The following is a 21,766-nucleotide window of genomic DNA, read 5'->3' as shown; positions in this document are numbered from 1 at the left end:
GGTGCAAAACTACTAACACACTGATGCTAAGGATGTATTTCTGGATGAGCTGCTACTTCCAAGCCTGTGTGATCCAGTTTTAGAACAAAACACATACCATGTGTCTACACCAGAATGAACAATTCATTCCATTTCAGTGAGTGACATGATAATAAATTTAGTCCCTTTAAGTACAGTACATTTCCTCCATAAAAACAAATTCACATGCTATTTTCCTGTAAGAATAAGGATGCCAGAAGAGTTCAGGCATCATAACTGGCCTAGTTAAAAGCGATGCAATTATAAAACAGAAAATGTAACAGTGCCATACTATCAGACCTACCTCTAAGGCAATTCCTGTCATTAAAGGCGGGCAGTACCATAGGTGTGTGTATTAAGTGAACAAAAAAGTTATTAAATATTGAAAGGGTGGAAAAAAATTATTCTGGCAAAGGAAAATAATGCTTTTCCTAATACTGACCTAAAAAGGCAGCTATCAAGTTGGCATAATGTATTGAAAAAAGATCCCACACCCCTCAGTTCTTGAATGGTACATAGCAACACATCTGTTAATTCTGATGTAAAAAAAAAAAAAGGGTATCGAAATTAATCAAAAGGTCACATTCTATGGTATTAAAATAAATGTGAAACAGAGATACAGTACTAATGGGTATCAATCAGTTATTAGACAGCTCCTGAGTTTAACAAGTGACAAGTGGGGAAGAAATTAGGTGATCCAGTGTAATACATTTGGTATTAAGTTGACAAACAAAACTAAACATCATTAATCAGGAGACTGCAAATTTAGACATCATTATTTTCATATAATGCCCATGAATTTCTTTCTCCAAATAAAGAAACTTAACTATGCATGAGTATCGAAGACTTAAGACTTAATGCATACTGCTTTTCACACTCCCAGAGAAAATTTTTCCACCAAGAGCTGAATTCATCAGTGCATGCTCTTTAATGAACTCCAGAAAGTCACAGTTCAAGTGGCATAATGCTTTCTAGTTACAAAACATTTATGAAACATCTATTCTTTATAGTCTCAACTAGAAGATATTCTAATATTTTAGTGAAGCATCAGATATAATTACAGTGCATTATATACAGAGTACAGAAATATTTTTATAGGGAAAAAATAAATAGAAAAAATATGTAAACATCCTGAGTAAAATTCTCCTGCCACTGAAGTCAGTTACAGAATTGTCATAGATAGGAGCAAAGGCAGTATTTCACCCCTCTTTTTAAAGCATATAGCAGTGCACATAACTTCATTTCAGTTTAAAGTGCATACAACATTATAAGAAGAATTCATAAGCTTTTGGAAGCTTTACATATGCAGATTCCATTCACATCTGTTGCGTCTCCTCAGTCCCATCTCTTCTGATTCAATGGCATCTTTGCTTATCATTTCTTCATCTTCTACATCTGGCTCCAACTGATGTATTTCACATTCACTATGTAATTCATGCTCTTCTATTTTGTAATCATTATCAATATCCTCAACCAAATCTCCATTACAGTCATCTTCTCTGTTGTCCATTTCTTTCTCTTGAGAATGTTCGGCAAACGACTGAATGAGATCTTCAAGTTTCTCATCACAAATGTGTCCAAGATCTTAAAATTCAAAAAAAAAAATCAAAATTAAAGTTTACCAGTAAGGCTCTGAATTTCAGGGTCAGGTTAGAAGTCGAGTATTTTTAAATTCTTTTTTCTCTTTTATTAAGACTCGAATAACGCAAAAAAATCACCAAATTTCTAATGGACCATTCTTAACATTTAAGACTTCTCTTGGGCTACCATGCAGCTCTTGAAGTCTCCAGTTGAAACTAACATACAATTTGCTGTTTAGTGTTTTATTGTAAGCATTAGTCACAGCCTCTGTGGTCCCCAATTGGAAATCCTTTGCCTAAAGTTACTCCAGTACTAACAGACTACTTAGGAACTGATGTTCCAAAAGCCTGTTTTATCAAAAGAGAATGTGACTGTGTGGTCCATCCCAGTTCAATGTCTTGAGCAGCTATTCTTAAATAAATCATGATGTATCAAAAATTTGAAATTGGATACATCTCAAATAAGAAGAATGGTATTCCTCCAGAATAAAACTAATTCCACACAAATTACCCAAGATTCAGAAGCTGAACATTATTATAGTAAGATCTATTTATTCTTTTAAAATATAAACTATTTCATTATCTATCTGTCTGAAAATTAAATTACCTTTCATCTTATTTTCTGATTTATCCAATCCACTTTCTTTCATCAGTCGTCTAATTGATTGGAGCTGTGTCATTATTTCATCTTTCTGCTCACAAGCTAAAGCATTGACACTAGAAAAATAAGACAAATGTTAACAGCTGAAAGATTATCTTGGAAGGGAGTGTTTGATAATAATACACTCATTGCAATATTTCTTTCTTTGTATAAGTACCATAGTGAAGTTTGTGAAATGTTTAGGTCAAGCTTTCCTTTGAGAACTGTCTCCTGAGCAGTGGGGAGGCCATTACATCACACAACTACTGAATGTCACTGACCTCTGGCTTGGGAGCCCCAATGGCCAAGGTCGAGTAATGACTACTGAAAGTAACAATTATGCAAAGTTGTACTACTATCCATAATAATACAACAATGCCCAATGTAGAACTTCAGAGTTTGAAGGCTTTTCCAATTTAAGGTTTTTTAACTTTCCACCCCACCACAACTAGAAATTTGTTAGGCAGACTGGCCAGTGACTTTTCTGTTTAATAGTTTCAGCACATATCCAGTTCAGAAGCACACTGCAGAAGGCATCAGGAAATTCTGCATGTTTTAACCTGTGTATCGTGAAGGATGTCAGTCTAGAAATTAACTGCAAGGATACTTTTATTTCTAGTAGATCAGTAAGGTTCTAGTTCTTAAGGCTTCTTAAGAACAGAACTTCTCTAAAACTATAAGGAGTTTTTATATTACTGATTCCTTTGTCCTAGTAAAATAGACAAGTTCTATTTCACTGGAATACACACACTTCACAGATATATTTTAAAACACAAAAAATAAGCAGCTGTACCTTGATAACTATTTTTACTTATAATTACATCTAAAAGAAGAAACTCACTCTACTACCGAAATCTATTTCCCACAAGAGCTTTCAAATGTTACTGAGTTTAAGTATATTTTCACTATTAGTCTCCTTGGTTCAATATTAAAGTTCATCTTGTTAAGCAACAGTAACACGATCATGTCTTCTGCATTTATGTTTGGTGAACAAGAGATGGGAGGTGTCTGTGAAAAAGTTCACAAATGACAGAATTGGTACCACCTGTAAAAAGCTACAGAAACAGTAAGCAATCAAAGAAGGTTCCTAAAACTTTCCTTACCTATATATAAGCATCATCTTAAGAACTCTTCGTTAACATTTTGGCAAATTTCAATATACAGGAAACAACAGTGAGATTTTTTTAGAAACACTCACCAGTTTGAAAGTGGATCCAACTGAGTCAATAAAGAATTTAACATTTTCTCTGTCTGTGCTAGATGTTGCTCCAGTTCTAAAAGCTGATGCTCTAACAAAAACAAACACAGACAAAACAACACAACAAAAAAAGAGGGAGGTGTGAGGGGAGGGAGAGAGGGATGAGGAGAGAAAGAGCATTGTAAAAATGTCTTTACAATATCAATAGGATATTAATTTGTATTTTTCACTGGACATATTAAAAACCAGAAAGCTTCTTTCATCAAAAACATTTGACAATATGAAAAGGGAGTGGTGGGGGTAAGAACAGAAGCCTTATTATGTGTGAACAGAAATCCCATCCACCCAGAAACCTATCCCCAATAGTGCCCAAACAGAGGGCACTTTGTAGAAACTGAGCAAGAATGTGCAGCTCACCTTCCTAGTCTCAATAACTATGCAGCTGCAAGACTTCCTGAGATCTAAGTACTGTATTTATACATAATATGGTTTCATGTGTTTTCCTATTCACACCTTACAAATATATTTAATGCTTAATGCACTAGAATCAAGAGGAGTCATTCCTCTGAAAATACAATTAAACTTAGAAGAAAGAAGAATGCAACACACAGGGATGATGAGTAGGCAGTGTAGCAAATCACTGCTGAGTCTCATTACAGACTTGGTGTACACAGACACCAAAAGATGCTGCTAGTTGTTTAATTCACTAAAAATGTGTCTTTACAAGGAGGAAAAGGTATGAAAACAGCATCAACTTTGAATGTTTGTGATAGGTTTGCCATTTGGTCTAGAAATGACAACTGGTCTCTTAATTGTTTAGCCACACTGTTCCACTATCAATATGGTTCAGTTCTAAACAAGATCATTATCTTATTTTTAAATACCCTATTTATTTTTATTTAATTATATCCCATTTAAACTGAAGAAAACTGAACAGATCTTAAGTGAGAAAAACATCAGACATTTTAGAGGCAGAGAATCATACTGCATTACTACAGTTGTTTTAAAGAGCATTACATCTGGAGAATTAAAACAAACCTCAAACAAGCATTTCAAACACATAGAATAATGAAGTGGGTATTTGTAGATTCCTAAGTGCTCTCAGTAATTTGAGAGATTGCCTTCATTTAGCTGGATTGCATCAATGAAAACATGTTTTGTTCCAGTAGGAAATAAGCATTTTTGTTGAACATGTGCATTCTGAATGGGTCTTACCTGTTTCCTTTGCCTTGTCTTCTGTACTTTTTTCCTTTTTGGAGTTACTTTCTTCATGTGACTTCATCTTTAAAAAATACAATCAAGATAAACAGCCTCATCACTACTTGTGTACTAAAAGCAAAACTGCATTTAGAACTTTAGTGAAAGTAAACAGCAACCATAAAAATGTGCTACATTAATGAAACTTTTCTCCAGTGATGCCTCACCTAGTCTTAAACTAACATTTCTGATTTTAAGCAAACACAACATGACTGGCAAAAGCTCTAAAAGAAAGCAGTTGCTATTTCAAAAAGAAACAGAAGAAACCTTCTAGGTTATTTGATCCAGTCTCCTATCATTAATTACAATATAAAATTTATTTCTTAAAGTAATAAAGATACAATCATAAAAATATTTACATTTTAATCCCACACGCCCAAGTGTAAAGAATTGTAACACCCAAAATATGGTTTTCGTGATTTTTAAATCTTGTACTAAACTGGGCAACCTCTATACTCATTTTCCTAAGCTGTGATATTTTTCTCATACACAAGATTAATGTGAACTGACTCCAGAAATGAGCATGTTGTCTCCAGTGTTACTCCTGGTTATTTGTATTTTCCCTGAGGGCACGCAATGATATTCCAGGTCTACTCTCAGCTTTGTGTATCTCTTACTATAAATAATACATTTCAAGACTGATTCCTTTTAAAAAACAACCGATCACGTGCTCTCCTTTTTGAATTTACAAACAGTAGAAAAGGTATCCCACAACATGAATAAACCTGCATGTTGCAACTGCACGATCACATGAGAAGTCCAAACAAAAGGTCAAGTCTACTCACTGTTCCACCTAACTGCTTATCTAAGATCACTGCTCTGCAGGAATTGTCTGCCCCCTTCCCATGCTCAATCTCATTCTGAAGAATGAAAAGGAAGTGGAACACTGATGAGACTTAGGTTACAGACTCAGGTAGCAGCACTGTTCAGGTTCTCAGATTCTCATTTGAGGCTGCAGGGTGAGTAAGATTCTCACTTTTTCAAGCACCTAATAATACCTAAGCCAGAAGCCTTCATACAGAAGAATTAGATATGCTAACATTTTAACTTTGGACTTCACATTCAAAGTCAAACAGAGCAAGAAATGGCTTTTGGACAACCCTATACATGGGCTCAGAATTAGAAAAACAGACAAGCCAAGAATTTACATTTCCCCCTAACTACAATAATTTAACGCTTTTTCCTGTGGCTTACCTTAAGAAGTTTGTATGCTGCAAACGCTCCCACTCCAAGAGCATACAATGGCATGAGGGTGAATGCTAACTCTCGACCGTTTCCTCTCGTTCTCTCGCTTTTGATCTCTTTCTCCATTGCATTTCTCATCTGTTGAAAACTCTGGTAAGTATTACTGTCAGAATTTCCTGGAGTCCGGTGAACTTGATAAACTGTCTGAGGACTACCTTAAAAATAAAATTGAGGGAAAGACAACAAAGTAAGAAATAAAATCAGGAGTCCACAACTGGAATGAAATTGTTTTCTTGTTGTGTAATCATCTTTGTTCATCACTCTTCTAAGACAGTGTGGGCAGCCTTGTATCCACTTAAAAAGTAAGAATTATTCTTACATTAACAGGATGCACAGTTAAATCTAAGCAGCAAAAACTCTCAAGCCAAGCTTGGTTTCTTTAATGTACAATTTTTAAGCTTCTTCACAGCAACACTGGCAAACCCTCAGCAAATCACAGAAAGATAGACGTAACAATAAACAATTTAAATTTTGAAATTAAAGCATATTCAGAGAAACTATTGATTATGCTGAAAACAGTAGTTATTTTTTCTTTGTACCAAAGGAACTGAGTTAATTAGAAATTGAATTGTCTGGTGACAGAAAAAAAAGGTTTTGTTGAAATACACTGCTTTCATTATTTTGACAGTAAACTCAGTTTTACATGGATATTCCCACAGGCTTAGAAGTACTGTACCTCTGCAAATCAAATATTTAGCAGAAGAAGATTATACAATACCCAAGAGATGCAACCTTGGAAGTCAGAAGTATTTTTGCATGTAATTTGCCTACCAGAACAGGGAGCAGATGAGAAAACAGCCAATGTCATTGTTCAACTCAGGAAACAGGTTATTTGGTAGTTAAATCAAGGTTCATGGGGCATGCACATATGGAACAGTACCATCAGCTAAAGAATGCAGATGCTTGCAGAGACAGACAGCAGGGAAGGGGGGATTGTGGAGTTTTACACTGATGTCTCAAATGAGTGCCTAGTATTAAAACTTAATGTATCAGAACTGAGAATGGGTATGGCAAGGTTCACTTTCTATAAAAACTCCCAAACAAAAGCCCATTATGCAAATCACTGCTTATCAATTAATACTGTAACAGTGGCATTTCAGGAACTCACAGTAACGTAACTCAAGTGCGCAAAGTACAGCCATGATCAGATAAAGAAAAAATTAATGTTACACAAAACCTCAATGCTCTAGCTGATACAATCAGAACTCAAGCTACCTTCATCATTCAGTGCAAATTCAGGCAGGCATCGTCCTTTCAGGACAAGTAGATTTAGACTTGCTAAACTAACTAAACTTGCATTAACTAATCTGGAAATCACATTTTATATTATATATATTTTTCTACCTTTCAGAATGTTTCATATTGATTCATAGTTTTACATTTACACTCACCTTTCCCCCTATTTTAAGTTCTATTTGTTTTTACAGTAAATGAGTAGCTTTACTAAAATAGTTACTATCACAGATGAACAAATTTTCTACAGATCATACAAATAAGAATATGGCAAGGGAAACACCGCCAGGGTGGAGAGGAGGAATGTTGAATCCTAGTGGAGATCGAGTGTCCCGCACCAAGTTTATCCCACAGAAGAAACAGGAGTTACTAGCCAACCAGGAAAAAGAACCGCCCAGAGAGGTGAAAATAGGAGATTTGTCTGAAATTTATTTTATTCAGTGCTGGGCCAGTACTTCAGTAGAATCACAGGCATGTGACGTGTTTATTTTCTTTTTTAGGATTTGGTTTTAAAATAATTTGATCTATAGGTAATGTACAGCTTCCATATAAATAAAAACTAATCAGGCGAAACAGGCCAGGCAAGAGCTTATGAAGCACTGTAAGCTTGATATGAGGTGGGAAGAACATGGTAGCAGCTCAAGCCTCTATTTTTGTGCCAGCAGGGAAAAGCACAGACACATTTGGGGGATTACACCTCGGAAGGCATCACCAATGAATCACAGAGCTACCTTACAAAAGCGGGCCTTTAGTGATTGTCAAAAACTAAGGTGTACCCTTCGACCTTGAGCTAAATCATGACATGCACTGTCATGGCTTAACATACATGGATACCACTACAGCTCCTACAAGTAGTAAACTCTGTAACCCATTCATTGATTTTCTAAACAAGCATCTTGGACTCTTTTCTAATATACTGCCGGACAGATTTTGTATGTCTGTGCGTGTATTTACTAACAGTAACACTCGTCTTCCTGATTGCAATTGATTTTTCCCAGTGACACCTCTCGGTTCATTTGCTCGATTGCGGCCCTGCGGGCATTGCTGGTCACACCGCTCGGCACTAACAATTACCGGGCGCTTCCTGCACTTAAGAGCAGTTTCGGTAAGACAACACAGACAGAGCCCAAAGCCCCGGCGAAGCAGAGCAGCAAAACACTGCAGGAGGTGGGGGTGTTCCAGGCGCACACAGGCCAGCTCGAAGCGCTCTGACCAGGCCTCTCCGTCCGCAGCCCCCGTACACCGGGAGCTCCCCGCCGGACGAGGGCACATCCCCCTTGGATCCTGGGGTTCCCTTCGAGCCCGCGGCGGCTCCCGCACGGAACCCCGGCCGCGGCACCGCCCCGGCTCCTACCTCTGCCGTGCTGACGGGGATCGTAGTGGCCGGGGCCGGCCTTGCCGCCCCGCGGGGACCGGCCGGGCCGCCCGCCGCCTCCTCCCCCGAACATCCTGGGCATGACGGCGAAGACGCAGAGCACCAGCACGGCCGAGACCAGCACCTGCTGCACGGCCGACAGCGCCATGGCCGCCGCCTGCCCGCCGCCTTCCCGCGGCCGCGCCGCGCCCCGCGCCACAGCGCCCCCGGCGGCGCCCCGCGCCACGGCACGGCACGGCACGGCACGGCACGGCACGGCACGGCACGGCACGGCACGGCACGGCGCGGCACGGCACGGCACGGCACGGCACGGCACGGCACGGCACGGCGTCCCACGGCGCGGCACGGCGCGGCCGAAGCACGGCGCGGCACGGCACGGCCCGGCACGGCACGGCACAGCCCCAAGCGCCGCCCGCGGCCCCGGCTGCCGGGCACTCCTTCAGGGGCAAAGGTGTGACTGCACTCCTAGTGCTGAAGGGCATTTCCGCTGGCAAATGAAAATTTTTGCTGGAAAGGGTTAAACAAAAGTGAAGAAGATGCAGAAAAAGCAGCTGTTTGATGTTTAGCCCGCCTAGTGCCCCAAGAGGAACATGTTAGCAACGGGCAGCTAAATGATGAGCATCCCGAGCGCACTTGGAGCACGCATTTATCCAGCAAAGAACGTCCTTTGCTTGGATGGGTTTTAGGCTGGATTGGCAGATAAGGGGAGGGGTGGCGATTTGGGAAGTGATGAAGTTTGCAAAGGACACCACACACGGTTTTAAATGCTCAGGAATAGGAAACCCAGAAAAAGTTATGACGGAAAGCATGGCTTGAAAAAAAACAAAGGCCTTAGGGAGGAAAGAGTATCAGCAGCCAGCGGAGTAAATTGTAAAGTTTTACAATTGTAAATTGTAAAGAAACTAAGAGTGAAGTGAAATGTATAAGCAGCAGTAAATCTAAGCAATAAATCACAGCATCTTCTATTAATATATGAAACTGGGTACTTTAATGGTAAACTTCCCGAAACAGTCATGAATGGAAGGCAGATAGAGAAGATCATTCATGTTTGGGAACCAGCTGCAAAGAAGGAAGAGGGAGTAGGATGAGTTACTGGCCAGGAATTGGTACCTCTACCTCATTGCAAAATGCCCTGATGTGTATTTAAAGCCATACCGTAGCAAGAGTAAATATTTGTTTCCAGAGACTCTCTTAAAAATACTTCAAATATTTGTACCATTGAATCTAAAATATCTGTGCCTTTTACTTTGAATTAATTTTTATGCATTAGTTCAAAATCCTTAATGACCTATTCAACAATAAAACCCAAAAAGTTTTATTTAATTAGCATGCCAGCTATTCCTTGCCTGAAGACAAAACTGCATTTAAAATATCTTTTCAGTTGCTAGCAATTGCTCTTACAAAGTTAATTTTCAATAGTTAAAGGAGGAAAAACTTGCCTAATTGAATTAGTTTATATTTCTGTGCTGCAATAGAAAAAGTCAATTAAAGTAAACCACAGGTACTTGCCTAAATAAGGGAAACTATTTCTTTATGAAACTCCAGTGTTTTATATTTATCTGCTTATTGCTGACTGGTTTTATCTGATTAAGATTTTGTTCTAACTCAATATTGCACAACTATTTCACCTTTTGTGCTTTGTAGACTTGAGATGCAGCTTTGGCACAGACTGCAAGGACATAGACAAATGGATGCATTTTTGAAGATAACATATACTTAAGTAAGAAACATCTGTACCATCCTAATTTCACATTGGAGAGAATATTTGTATTGGAGGTTATGAAGTTTTTGATGTTGCTGATTAAATTGGTATGGTGAGGTCAGATTTTTAATTTGTGTAGCGTGGAACTGTACTAAGGTTTGTGGTTGTTACATTCAAGTAAGAGTTGTCTGTGGTAAAGTGTCCTGGGTAGTGCCTACCATGTAAATCAGTACCATCTGTAAATAACACAGAGGTGTCCATATGGGTGCCACTGGCACCTCACTGTCTTTTTTAACATCAAGCAATGACTGTACTGCCTTACCCCTGCACTGGCTCACCTCAGTACCTTGTACAATAATTCTCTCTTCTTGTCCACACATCGACCTCACTGAAAGCCTCACTTCTCATTTCACTGCATGATTGCTACATGAACTTTATAAAACAATAACTTCCAGTTCTCTAGTTACCAAGCCACACAGTTCAGTATCCTATAATTCTGGAGATGCTATTCAAAGTATTCACAGTAATTGCAGAATATCTGTGGGTATTACTTAGTAAAAATGTCGATAGAAGGATAAAGCCCAGCCAAAGTAATTTTTTTCCTTATTTAAATAATTCTTTAAAATAAATAATAAATATTTAAATATTAAATAATTATTTTAAATAATAAATTTATAATTCTCATAAAAAAGAAAATAAAAAAATCAACAACAAAATTTATTCTATTCCAATTTCTCAGTGGTAATTCACAGAAGCTTAATGCTGCTGAGAACGTAAAGGTTTCTTTTGAACACTTAATATTTTAAGTGTAGTTATTCATTCTTGAAAAAAATAAGCTTTGCAGTAGAATCAGTTTTATCTATGAGCAAATACATGATATTTCACTAATCTAAAACAGATGATAATTTTAATGTCAAGTAGATCTTATCTAGTAAAAGTAGCTTTTAAATTTCTTATCTCAGTGTTCAAAGATGCTTAGACTGCTCTCCCTGTAAATTACAGCTGAAAATACTGTGCCTACCACTGTGTTACCAGACACAATGGTGTCTGTGAGATTCTTTTTTAGTAAGCTTTGGATTGTGAAATGAAAATACCAGTAGTTGCCAGAATCATTTATGGAGCATTTTCTTTTCAGTTCTTTTTGTCTTTTCTCGCTTATTTCTCTAAAAGTGTTAATTCTTGTTTTCTGCCCCTGGTTCTGCCTATAACAAAACCAAAAACAAGGCTGGAGGATTTAAGTTTTGCTGTTTATTTGGCAGTAGATTTTTTAGAAGGCTAGAAGTAGACAGTATCATAGGGAAGTATTTTTCATTTTTTCTGTGACACAATAAATTATGAAAAGTAACCTAGAAAGGTAGTTATTACATTTAAATAATTGCAATTCAACCTTGTCTGCATAGAATTCTGGAGGGTTTTACACATTTCTCTTAGAGTGATGTTCACATCTGAACTTTCTTTCCCTTGATTGTTTACTCCTTTCCTGTCATACACAGTTAAGTCATATCAAAATGTTTATGCATTTCAGGCAACATTTCAGGGAAAATTACAAAGGAAACTAATCACTGGAAAGAACAAGCAGTGTAAATGGGTTAAACACTGTGAACATGTAAAAATACCTGTGTCATCAGAGTTGATAATCAAAGACCATGCATGATCCAAGAGCAGTTGTGTTTTTGAAGACACAGACACAAAATTGAAAATGGGTAAAATTTATGACCCATAAATGGGTGGGCTGTGTAGACCTGTTAAGAGACCCACAACACTGGAATCTCAAGATGGTAGAAATCTCAAAAATGTATGTGAGGCTGTTACATAAAGGCCTCTGAAATGCTAAGTCCTTAATGCAGTATTCAGGTAACACCACTTTAAAAATTAAGATCCTTTTTTAAAAAATGGTTATGTTTGATGAAGGCAACAGCTTCTTTCATTTATAATTGAAGAGATAAACTTGTGGGAATGTTTGAGTCAGTGTGTCCGCCCGAGGCCTGTACCCTTCCTACTGGACAGATACTCCCATACTGACTAAAGCTACCACGTCTGCATGGCTTCCAGAAATGGAACGTATGATCATCCAGATGTTCTACGTATAGTATTAAACATTTTTACCTGAATTCAATACAGTTTGATTAGTCATGTGCAGAAGGTATTGGAAGAATATCCTAAGAAAAAGCAGATGTCTAAACTGTAATGCTTGTTTCTCTTTAAGTTTGGCAAGTTAGGCTCTTTGGCCTAAAATTTTGCAGTGCCAAAGCTTTCATACTTAAATTTACAGGAGTAATCGTCCAGATCACTTTAAAATTACAGTAAAACTATCTGCAGTCCAGCCACATACTAATGGCCTCCTCTGTTAATTGTGAAAGTGTTTACAGCCTCATTATTACAAAATAATTTTAGGATTGTTTAGCTTTTAATGAACACAAAATGGTTTCTTACAGAATAATTCTTGTGGAAATTCAGTACCACCACTGTCCTGTCCCGTAATCTGTTTTGTGCCCTGAGGTGCCATTGTGTAATAGCAGCAGCAATGCATGTCAGGATATTTGTTTATTCAAAGGTCTGGAAGGCACCAAGTGATCTTGCAGCTGCCTAATCCTATGGCTAGAATAAGAAAACCCAGCAGATCCACCCCATTTGTCCAAATGAACCTAGTAAGTCAAGGTCAGACCTCCCCAACAAAAGGAACAATGCTGTGGGGAAGTTGATGAGAACAAGATTAAATGTAATTTCACAGATTCCCAGGCGTCGTGGATATCTGTAATCGGCTGTAATTCACCAGTTTTTAGTCTTCTGACTGAATAGAACATTAGGGAAAAATTAAAAATCTGAGGTTTTATTCTTCCAGCCATTTTGAACTAAAAGCAGGTCAGAAGTGCAAAAGTGGGATGTAAGCATGGGGAATTTCTCAAAATCATGAGGCTGTAAATCTTCTGGCATGTACCCAGCTCATGGTGCTAAATTTCACTTGAGATCTGTGGATAGGCAATGGCTTGTATTGTCCAGACTGTGCTATCCAAATGTGCTATAATGCTATAATTTGCTATCCAAATCCCAAAACTTAATTGTCAAGATCCACTGATTAATGCTGGCAAAAGTCTAAAACTCTCTTATTGGGAAAATATCATAGCTGAACTTCTGCTTTAATTATAGATAGAGTCACTAGATGGAGCCAGAAATGCAAGAAAGCATTTTATAACCTGGACTATCCTGGACCGATCAAAATTTCCTACTGCATAAAATCTCCATTCATTTCCAAACACAGAATTTCAACTGCATGCATATATCAGTGCAAGATCGCTGTACTGTTAAATGGTGCAGTTTTAGTGTGATGGGTGTTTTTGTGCAAATTGCATGTAGTTGTAATATAATCATGGTTTTACATTAAACCTGACCAGCAAAACTAAGCAGAGAATGAGACCCATTAACATATTTTGCAATTATTTGCAACAAATTTTCCCTGTAAACCTACCTAAAACTGGGTTACAAGACCATAGCTCTTAAAACATATGGTTCTTCTTATGCTCTTGCATATTTGTACAATTTGGCTTAGGTTTGAAAAAAAAATTCAGCCAGCTTGTAGAACAGTTGGGGAGACAATATAAATGCCAACACATGCCATCCTACTGCCCTGAGAAGTGCTCAGACTTGGAATGTTATGCCAGGAGAGCTAATCTTGTAGCTGTTCTCTAGGAGCACAGGAAGCTGCTCCAGTGATTTCAGGCTAGCAGGTAATAGCAAATAACTAAGGAGGAGAGAATCAACACATACTCGAGCCTGGGATTTCCAAATTTTATTTTTTGTTACACACCAAACCAGGCTAGAATGTCTGTTCTGCAGCAAGGTGCTGTTCAGGAACCATTTTTTTCCTCCTGCTTAAGCACAGATATCCTAATTCTGTTTATTTCTTGAGTAATTCTAATATGGAAGTGATGTTCTGCAGCATAATTGTAACTAAGCTGGTATGACTAAGCAACACTATTGGAAAATCAGCTGAAATAGCAGATTTCTGTTTTGTCAAAGCTGCATTTTTTATGATTGATGCAGGTTTTAAGAAAGCTGTTCAGCAGCATCTCTTCAGATAAGACAAAAAATCACAGAGTGGTTTGGCAGTCACCCAGGATGGAGCACACCCAAAGAAAAGACAGAGGTATGCTTGGAGTGTTGCTCCTTGCTGATATGCATGGCAGGTTTCACACTTTACCCTTTACTGCCAGCTGTGATGTCAGATAGAGTCGTACCTGATTAAGCAATTGCTCTTCCTTCCTGTTTGACACTTTCAAGCGCTTCTACACCCAGGGACAACCTCCGAAAAACTGCTTGCCGGTACCACCTCCACCTAAGGGATTTTTCATTTTAAAACGAAAAAACACTGGTGAATTATGAACATCACATTTTTCTTTGCTGCATTGCTCTTACTGGATTTCTTCAGTTGCATTCATGCTTATCTGCAATATCCCATGCCTGACATAGAAGATGCAAAGTTCATTGAAGATTGTGTGAGAGCTCACAACACCTTTCGATCCAAAGTGAATCCACCAGCCAGCAATATGTTTCGCATGGTAAGGTGGTGTTTGGGACCTTTTTGAAATTTTTATAGATTGGGCTGCTGATTTAGCCCACCTTATTCTCATTTCTACTGTGATGTTCTTTCCACTTCAGTTAATGATTTCTGTAACATATATGTTGGTTCTTTGTATGAAATAGAAAATACATTAATTAGCACAGTATTGTTCAATTTTTAATAATTTGAAGGGAATTTCTTTTTTTAGCACAAGATTTAGCTACTCTCAACTTCAGCCAGAGCAAAGGGCTGTATTGCAAAAAATAAAGTTCAGTTCTCAGTATGTCATCTACCTCTTTCTAAGAGAGGTAGTAATCTGGTTTATATCAGGTCAGGTTTCATACATGGAAGCTGTTTGACTTTTTAAAAGGTTTCTGAGGAGACAGTCTGCAACAGGATTTGTTGAAAATCCATCACCTCTTCTTGTTTCTTCTAATTTAGAACATGTGTTGAATAAAGGGATTTTCCAGGACAGCCATTTAGATACCTGATCTTCATTTGCTGTAGCAGGGTTTGAAGACTAGGGACAGTAATATCTAGGCTGAAAAGCAGAGCTTGCCACAAATACAGCGAATATCAGAACAGGTTATGGGTAAGTCACATGTTGTTCAGTGGAATACATAAGGAAAGATGTGTATAGCTGGCTGAGGGAGGTAACCCCAGGCAGTGCATGTCACTCCTCTGAGCCCTCCAGCAGTGCTGCATAGCTGGAAAGGAAGTTAAATGCATAACAACATGCAGAGTATGAATAATTTCTAGGAATGGAAACTCACAGTAAAGGAATGAGATTCAGAGTACCAGTGACTTTAATTTCCTGCCATGTTAAAAACAATGTTTAATTTTAAAAAGCTAGTGCAAAAGAGTAAACTTACCTGCTCAGAACAAAGACCCAGCAATTCTGGAATAACAGCTGGACAAATATATTTAAACCTCTTGAATCAAAGGTGTACTTGCAAGGTGTACCAATCATGGTACTTACAAGCTCTTAATGGAATTTTTAAATTTTTTTTTCAGCCTTGAGGTCAAAAAAGTTTTAATAATTTCTATCATCTCATGGCAAAGGGCTGCAGAGACTAACCACAGGTTGTGTGAAGCTGTTTTCTTGTGTTTGATTTGGGCCTGTTAATGCCTAGCTTCACTTAATATTGTCTGGTCTTTGTATTGGAAGACTCAAGTTGATGATTTTTATTTACCTATTTCACACAAGATGTCCAGGTGTCTCTGAAGCTGCAGAGCACTCTCTGTTGCTATGTGAAAGCTCTCTGAACTTGAAGATGATCATCCTGCTCCGAGTTCTCTCTGGCCTTTCTAGTTCTAGTTTCCTGTGGTGGGGTGCTGTGCTGCACCCAGCATTTAACAGGACTTCTGCAGAAGTGTGATTAGATATGTGGTTTTATTCTCCATTCCTTTGCAAAGAGTTTCTAATGCCTTGTTTGCTTTTTTTAGTCTACTACTTTCAAGTGGTAATAGCCATCTGCAAACCTGTTATTAGGAACATGAACTCATTTTTTTTTCACATCCCTTAACTTGAATTTCCCTGTACTGAACTTTACCTGTCAACCTAAAATCTGCAAGTCTGCCAGACTGGTTTGTATGAGAGTGTTTCCTTCTCAGCCTAGCAGAGATGAGTGAGTCTTTTATTTGCTTTGTCCATCTGCTGAGAAGGAAAAAGAGGCAGAAGGAGCTGAGGAAGGGAGCAGCTGTGACTCTTCCTTCTGTCCTGGCCAGCAGAACAGAATTCCTATCTGGTCTGGTAATAATTGCCAAGTGCAAATCCCTGGACAGCCAACATCTCCTAGGCACAAAGTTCCCCAAGCCCCTCTACAGCTGCAAATTTCACACAGTTACCCCCTCCAGGTGTAGCAGCTTAAAGATTGCACTCCAGCTGTAAATATATTAACAAGTCAGATACAACAGGACAGTGGATAGATCATGCATGAGGAAGAAAGAAGACAGAAATGTGTTATGAGAGTAGAAATGTCAAGTGAGAGAAACTGAAGGCAGTGATGGGGAAGCAGAAAAGGGGAAATGAACTCGTTTAACAAGTTTCTGTTTAAAGATGTCTGAATTCAGCTAAGTCACTGCAGTGCAGGTTATAGTACGCTTTCTTCCTTTTCTACAGTCCTGGGATGCTGCTTTAGCTAAGAGTGCCAAAGCATGGGCAAAGAAGTGCAAGTTTAAGCACAATCCCTACCTTAAAATGCCAGGAAAAATGCACCCCACCTTTCGCTTTGTCGGAGAGAACATCTGGACTGGCACAGCCCACATCTTCTCCGTGGGGGCAGCCCTCAGGTCCTGGTTTAATGAAGTCAGCACCTACGATTTCAGCACCAACACATGTACTGACATGTGTGGTCACTACACTCAGGTGAGTCTCTCATGCCCAGTGCTTTATAGTCTAACATATATTCTAATATATAGATATAGTCTAATTTCACTGAAGATCTGAGCACAGACTTGGAACAGATTGCTTTGGGACAGGAATTACAGCAGGGCTTTGCAGCCCACAGTTTATTGTTGAATGAGATTGGAAATAAATATGAGCCCCAAGGATCTCAAGTTCTACTTCCAGTAATGGTGGAAAGGGATTATCCCCTGGCAATTTCACATTTAAAGGGTAGCCAGATAAGTGAAAAAATGGCTGTCAATCTGTCATTTGTCCCAGCTGCCCTTCAGGTTAAGTTACTCCTGTGTGAGCTGATTTAAATTTCCCTGAGCTACTTCCCTTCTCCTTCTCTTAATGCTGTTGCTTTGGCAGTATTTGAAGTGCATTTTGTACTTCCCTTTGTCCTGCAGGTGGTCTGGGCAGAGAGCTACAAAGTTGGCTGTGCAGTTCACTTCTGCAGTACAGTTGAAAATTTTCCAGGACTGTTCAAAGCAGCACATTTTGTTTGTGACTATGGGCCAGCGTAAGTTGATTGTGGCATTTGGGTTTTGTTTAGTTTGTTTTTTTTTTCTTTAAATATCCCAACATATTTGATCAGATGCCAACAAAGATGGGTGCAGTTTTAACAAATTTCAAAATAAGCTACATCCTCATGTCACTTATACAAGGGAAACTTCCCCTGACAATTGGGAACAGAACCTACTGGACATAGCTGGGACTGCAGAAAATCCCATTCTAAAAAAAAAGCAGAAGAGACGATCATAGCTGACACCACTCACCATAATGCAGATGGTGGAAGAAAATATGAGTTCAGTCTCTGCAGGAAAATTGGGAAAGATGCAATCTTTCTGTTTCAGAAAGATTACATCTTTCTCTGGCCCTATACAAATTTCAAACAAGACATTGCAATTTAAGAAGTAAAAGGAAGACAGTCCCGTAGCTGATCTGGTACCTTGCAGTATTTTTACTTACTTTTTACAGGTTTGTTTTTTATAATCAGATGGGTAATGATGGGCTAAAGTAAAATTCTTGTATGCTTACAATAAAACAGTATTGCCTGAGAAGTCTCATTAGTTTCCAGCAGCAGGAGTCAACTGTTCCCCATGCCAGTGAGAGTTCTAATGTGATTTAAAAGGAATTTCAAAAAATTGCAATGACCATTTTTTTGATTAGGATATTCCCTCCCCTTGACAGCTTTTCAATGACAGCTAAAAAAATACTGTTCCTGTTTTGCAGGGGGAATTACCCAAGAAAACCATATAAAGAAGGACAACCATGCAGTAGATGCAGTAACGAGAAGTGTGTAGACAGGCTCTGTGGTAAGACCAAAGTGATCATGTGAGAAAATTGCACAGAAACAAAAGTGGCATAAATAGCAGTGGAAAGACGAGTCAATTTGCACTAAGCACATAGTGGGTCTGTAGCACACCATACAACAACAGTACCAAACTCTGGGAGGAATACCGTAAGAAGGAAATCATTGAAATAATTTGCATTTGAAAGCTCTCAGAGGAAGAAGCCAGAGTTTCTGATGCAGGGAAGTACCAGTGAGACTATTTTCTCCCTTTTATCTGGTCAGTAAGTCAAATCCAAAATTTTAGCCCCAGGAAATATTCACTATTTCTTCTCTCTCAGCAGAAACAGGAAATGTATCTTCTGCTTTTTTGCTTGATAGTGTGTCCTAACACATTTTCCAGACAACTGTATTTCAGAGCTAATAATAAGACTGTACCAAAAACCACAGTTATTTCTAACTTCCACAGTTTTCTGAAAAACAGCAGTAAGAGCTTTTTTGTAAATCTTTCTCCTACTATGCTCAGTGTTATCAGAGTGCTGGTGGAAAATAATTAAATGAACAGTTGTAACAGAGCTTGGAAGGCTCAGGGGATGAGGGGATTTTAATCAAATCTCGAGGAGCAATTAATAAAGGACTGGTAACCCCCTTGGAGCAGGCCTGTGGCAGCTGTGGGATCTTTGGCCAGTGCTGGGAGCCAGCGCAGAGCCAGCACAGCCCACTCCCAAACCCTGCACAGATGCAACAATGAAAGGAGTGTGGTTGGAGTAAAAACCTGTCTGGGGAGGAGGTGTTCCTGCAAACATGCTGCCTGGGTCTGGGAGAGAAGTGGGTGATGGTGAGGGGCTCAGCCTGCTCCCTCCTCCTTGCCTCCCCTCTAAAGAGGCAGAGTGACTCTGTGCTGGCTCTGTCTCTGTGTCAGGGTGTGGGCGCAGCAGGGAAACACACAGCCTGTACCCCATCACGGAGTCTGCTCCAAACAGCAGTGGACCTTCCAGTCAATTCACCTTTATGTCAATTCACCTTATTAAAAACATTGCCTAGTTTGGGACTTAGTAATTAAAGGAGGTGCAGCAATGTCTTAAATCAAATATGAATTTTATACAGAGGTTTAATGGGGATGGTTTTTACTAGCCAGGCTCTAGACATATTCAGCTGTAGAAATTATTGAGCATTTGGTGCTCTTATTTCCTACTGTAATATCCTGGCTGACTCATCTGAAAGTCTCAGACTGACACATCACAGGAAAACTAGAAATATCTCAATGACTAGGGGGAACAGGGACAGGAGGAACAGAGAATTTTAAAGTTAAGTGCTAGATCCTACCACTTGCTTTTACCATTTTCTCCTATAGATCAAATGAGGAATTTCAATAGGATGCACATAGGCAATCCTGCAAATGCATCAAAATTTTAGTAAAGGCATAATTCTGTGATAAATAAGTAGTTATATTTGTCTGTCTGTAACTACTTAAATTTGATATATATAACTATTTTAAATAAATTCCATGTTTTGTTATTTTTTATTCCCTCATCTCCATAACACAAATGCTTCCTGATACAGCTGGTTTTTTCCATTTCTTTTTCAATCCAATAAAAAATATGAACTCTACACCAGTTAGGAGCCTGCTCTTGCTGGCCTGCTTCCCCCTTGCAGGATGTTCTAGGCATTAACTGGCATAATCAGTGCAAAGGCTTGCCTCTTTACATCAAGAACCACCATTCCATGGTACTCACATTACTTTCCTCTTCTGATCTCTTTGCAGAAAATACAGAACGTGAGAAGCTGCTAAGTACGTATCAAATTGTTCTTAATGGCTTTCCTGTAAGTATGGCTAAGACTAGGTCTTAACACCTGTTTCTTCACTGCCTTTTAGGTTATGCCAGCTGGCATCCAGACTGGGATACACAGCCCCAGCCACCACAGCCCCGTCCCCCCAGGCCTCCCATGCCATCACACGTCCCACCTGCTGAGCATCCACGACCCTCTTGTGACCAATACTGCCTTAGTGTTTTAATTTTAAGGCCACTGCTTCTTGTATTGAGTGTTGGTGCTGTACTTCTAGTACAACTGCAATTTCCGCACACTTTTTTTTATAAGTAATGGTCAATTAAGAGACTGATTGTGATCCTACTGTTGTATTACTCTCACACATTGGGTACATGTTTAAAAACAAAAACATTTTATCATCTTTCATTATCCCTGCAATCCAGCATGGGAAAGGTGCTTCTTTACTCAAGGCAAGATAAAAATGGCTGTGCATAGAGGTAATATAATTTATTGGCAGTAGCTGCAACATGCTCCTATGTCTGTATGAGGCTCTTAGCTCTAGGGGTATTTGCTAGAGGGACCACAGAGACTAGATATTCCTCCATGTGCTAACAATCCTCCTGGAAGCCTGGGGCATCACAAAGACATGTCTACAGTGGCATACTATATCCAAAGAAGCAGTAATTCATCTTCATTAACCTTCAGTTATCCCAGACACAATTTCCCCCAAGTAATGGAGATTTAACCGTATAAATTACTTTTTATCAACAAGAGTAAAGCTTGCCCTTTGCTTTATTTAGCCTATGTGTTTCAGTGTCCATTACTCTATTGTCAGTTGTACTAGTCCATTCTTCTCCTCTCAGGATTAATCCTTGTTCTCCATAAGAAGAATACAAGGGAAAGTTGCCAGAGTAAGGATTAAGGTGGGGTGTCAATGGGGAAACCTTAATTTTAGGATGTGAGATAGTGAAAATATCTAAAATGAGAGTAGATGGCAGCCATCGTGACTTTTCGGGTAGCAGGAAACAGACAGAAGATGAAATGGGCCCAGGACGGATTCTGGTTTCGGAACATCTCAGCCTCATTTAAAAAGCCCAAGCCTCTGATGGATTCAGTTTGTTTTATTAGACATTTAGTCCTCAACCTGACCCCCACTCTTCCAGTATAAGTTTGTTAGTGAGTGGAATCTTTCAAGCCAGGAGATACTGACTGATATTAGCAATGCATAACTGTGCTATCAGTATTTAAAGCTGTTTTTTTTCTCTTTTGTCTTTGTTCTAATGTTTTAAGAACACAGACTCAAATTCTGAGCCACATTGCAGCATGCCATCCCACAGAATAAAAATGGGCCCCAACTGAGGCTCTTGTTAATAGATCTCTTGGGGTGGATTAGAGTGAAATGACACTGAATGACCAGTAAATAAATAGATAAATAAATAAATGTGGATTAGAGTGAAATGACACTGAATGACTAGTATATAAATTAAATAAATAAACAAATAAGGCAGCT

The 21,766-nt window shown here is 38.8% G+C and overlaps 2 protein-coding genes across 2 annotated transcripts; one reads left to right on the top strand and one right to left on the bottom strand.

Annotated features, from left to right (window-relative positions):
* Nucleotides 1–770: 770 nt before the first annotated feature.
* On the bottom strand, nt 771–8,726 carry CCDC107 (coiled-coil domain containing 107). Its single transcript, XM_058805815.1, has 6 exons — nt 8,526–8,726; nt 5,888–6,093; nt 4,652–4,718; nt 3,437–3,527; nt 2,206–2,315; nt 771–1,602 (listed from the first exon to the last, which is right to left on the bottom strand). Exons 1-6 carry the CDS (start codon nt 8,692–8,694, stop codon nt 1,316–1,318), a joined length of 930 nt encoding a protein of 309 aa, XP_058661798.1. The 5' UTR covers nt 8,695–8,726; the 3' UTR covers nt 771–1,315.
* A 5,866-nt stretch (nt 8,727–14,592) lies between these two features.
* LOC131558215 (glioma pathogenesis-related protein 1-like) lies at nt 14,593–20,949 on the top strand. The gene is made up of 6 exons (XM_058805843.1): nt 14,593–14,804; nt 16,929–17,174; nt 17,603–17,715; nt 18,429–18,511; nt 20,252–20,278; nt 20,363–20,949. Exons 1-6 carry the CDS (start codon nt 14,625–14,627, stop codon nt 20,587–20,589), a joined length of 876 nt encoding a protein of 291 aa, XP_058661826.1. The 5' UTR covers nt 14,593–14,624; the 3' UTR covers nt 20,590–20,949.
* Nucleotides 20,950–21,766: the final 817 nt, after the last annotated feature.

Source organism: Ammospiza caudacuta, chromosome 5 (genome assembly GCF_027887145.1).
Source record: "Ammospiza caudacuta isolate bAmmCau1 chromosome 5, bAmmCau1.pri, whole genome shotgun sequence".
Taxonomy (NCBI): Eukaryota; Metazoa; Chordata; class Aves; order Passeriformes; family Passerellidae; genus Ammospiza; species Ammospiza caudacuta.
This window is presented reverse-complemented; position numbering and strand designations above follow the sequence as displayed.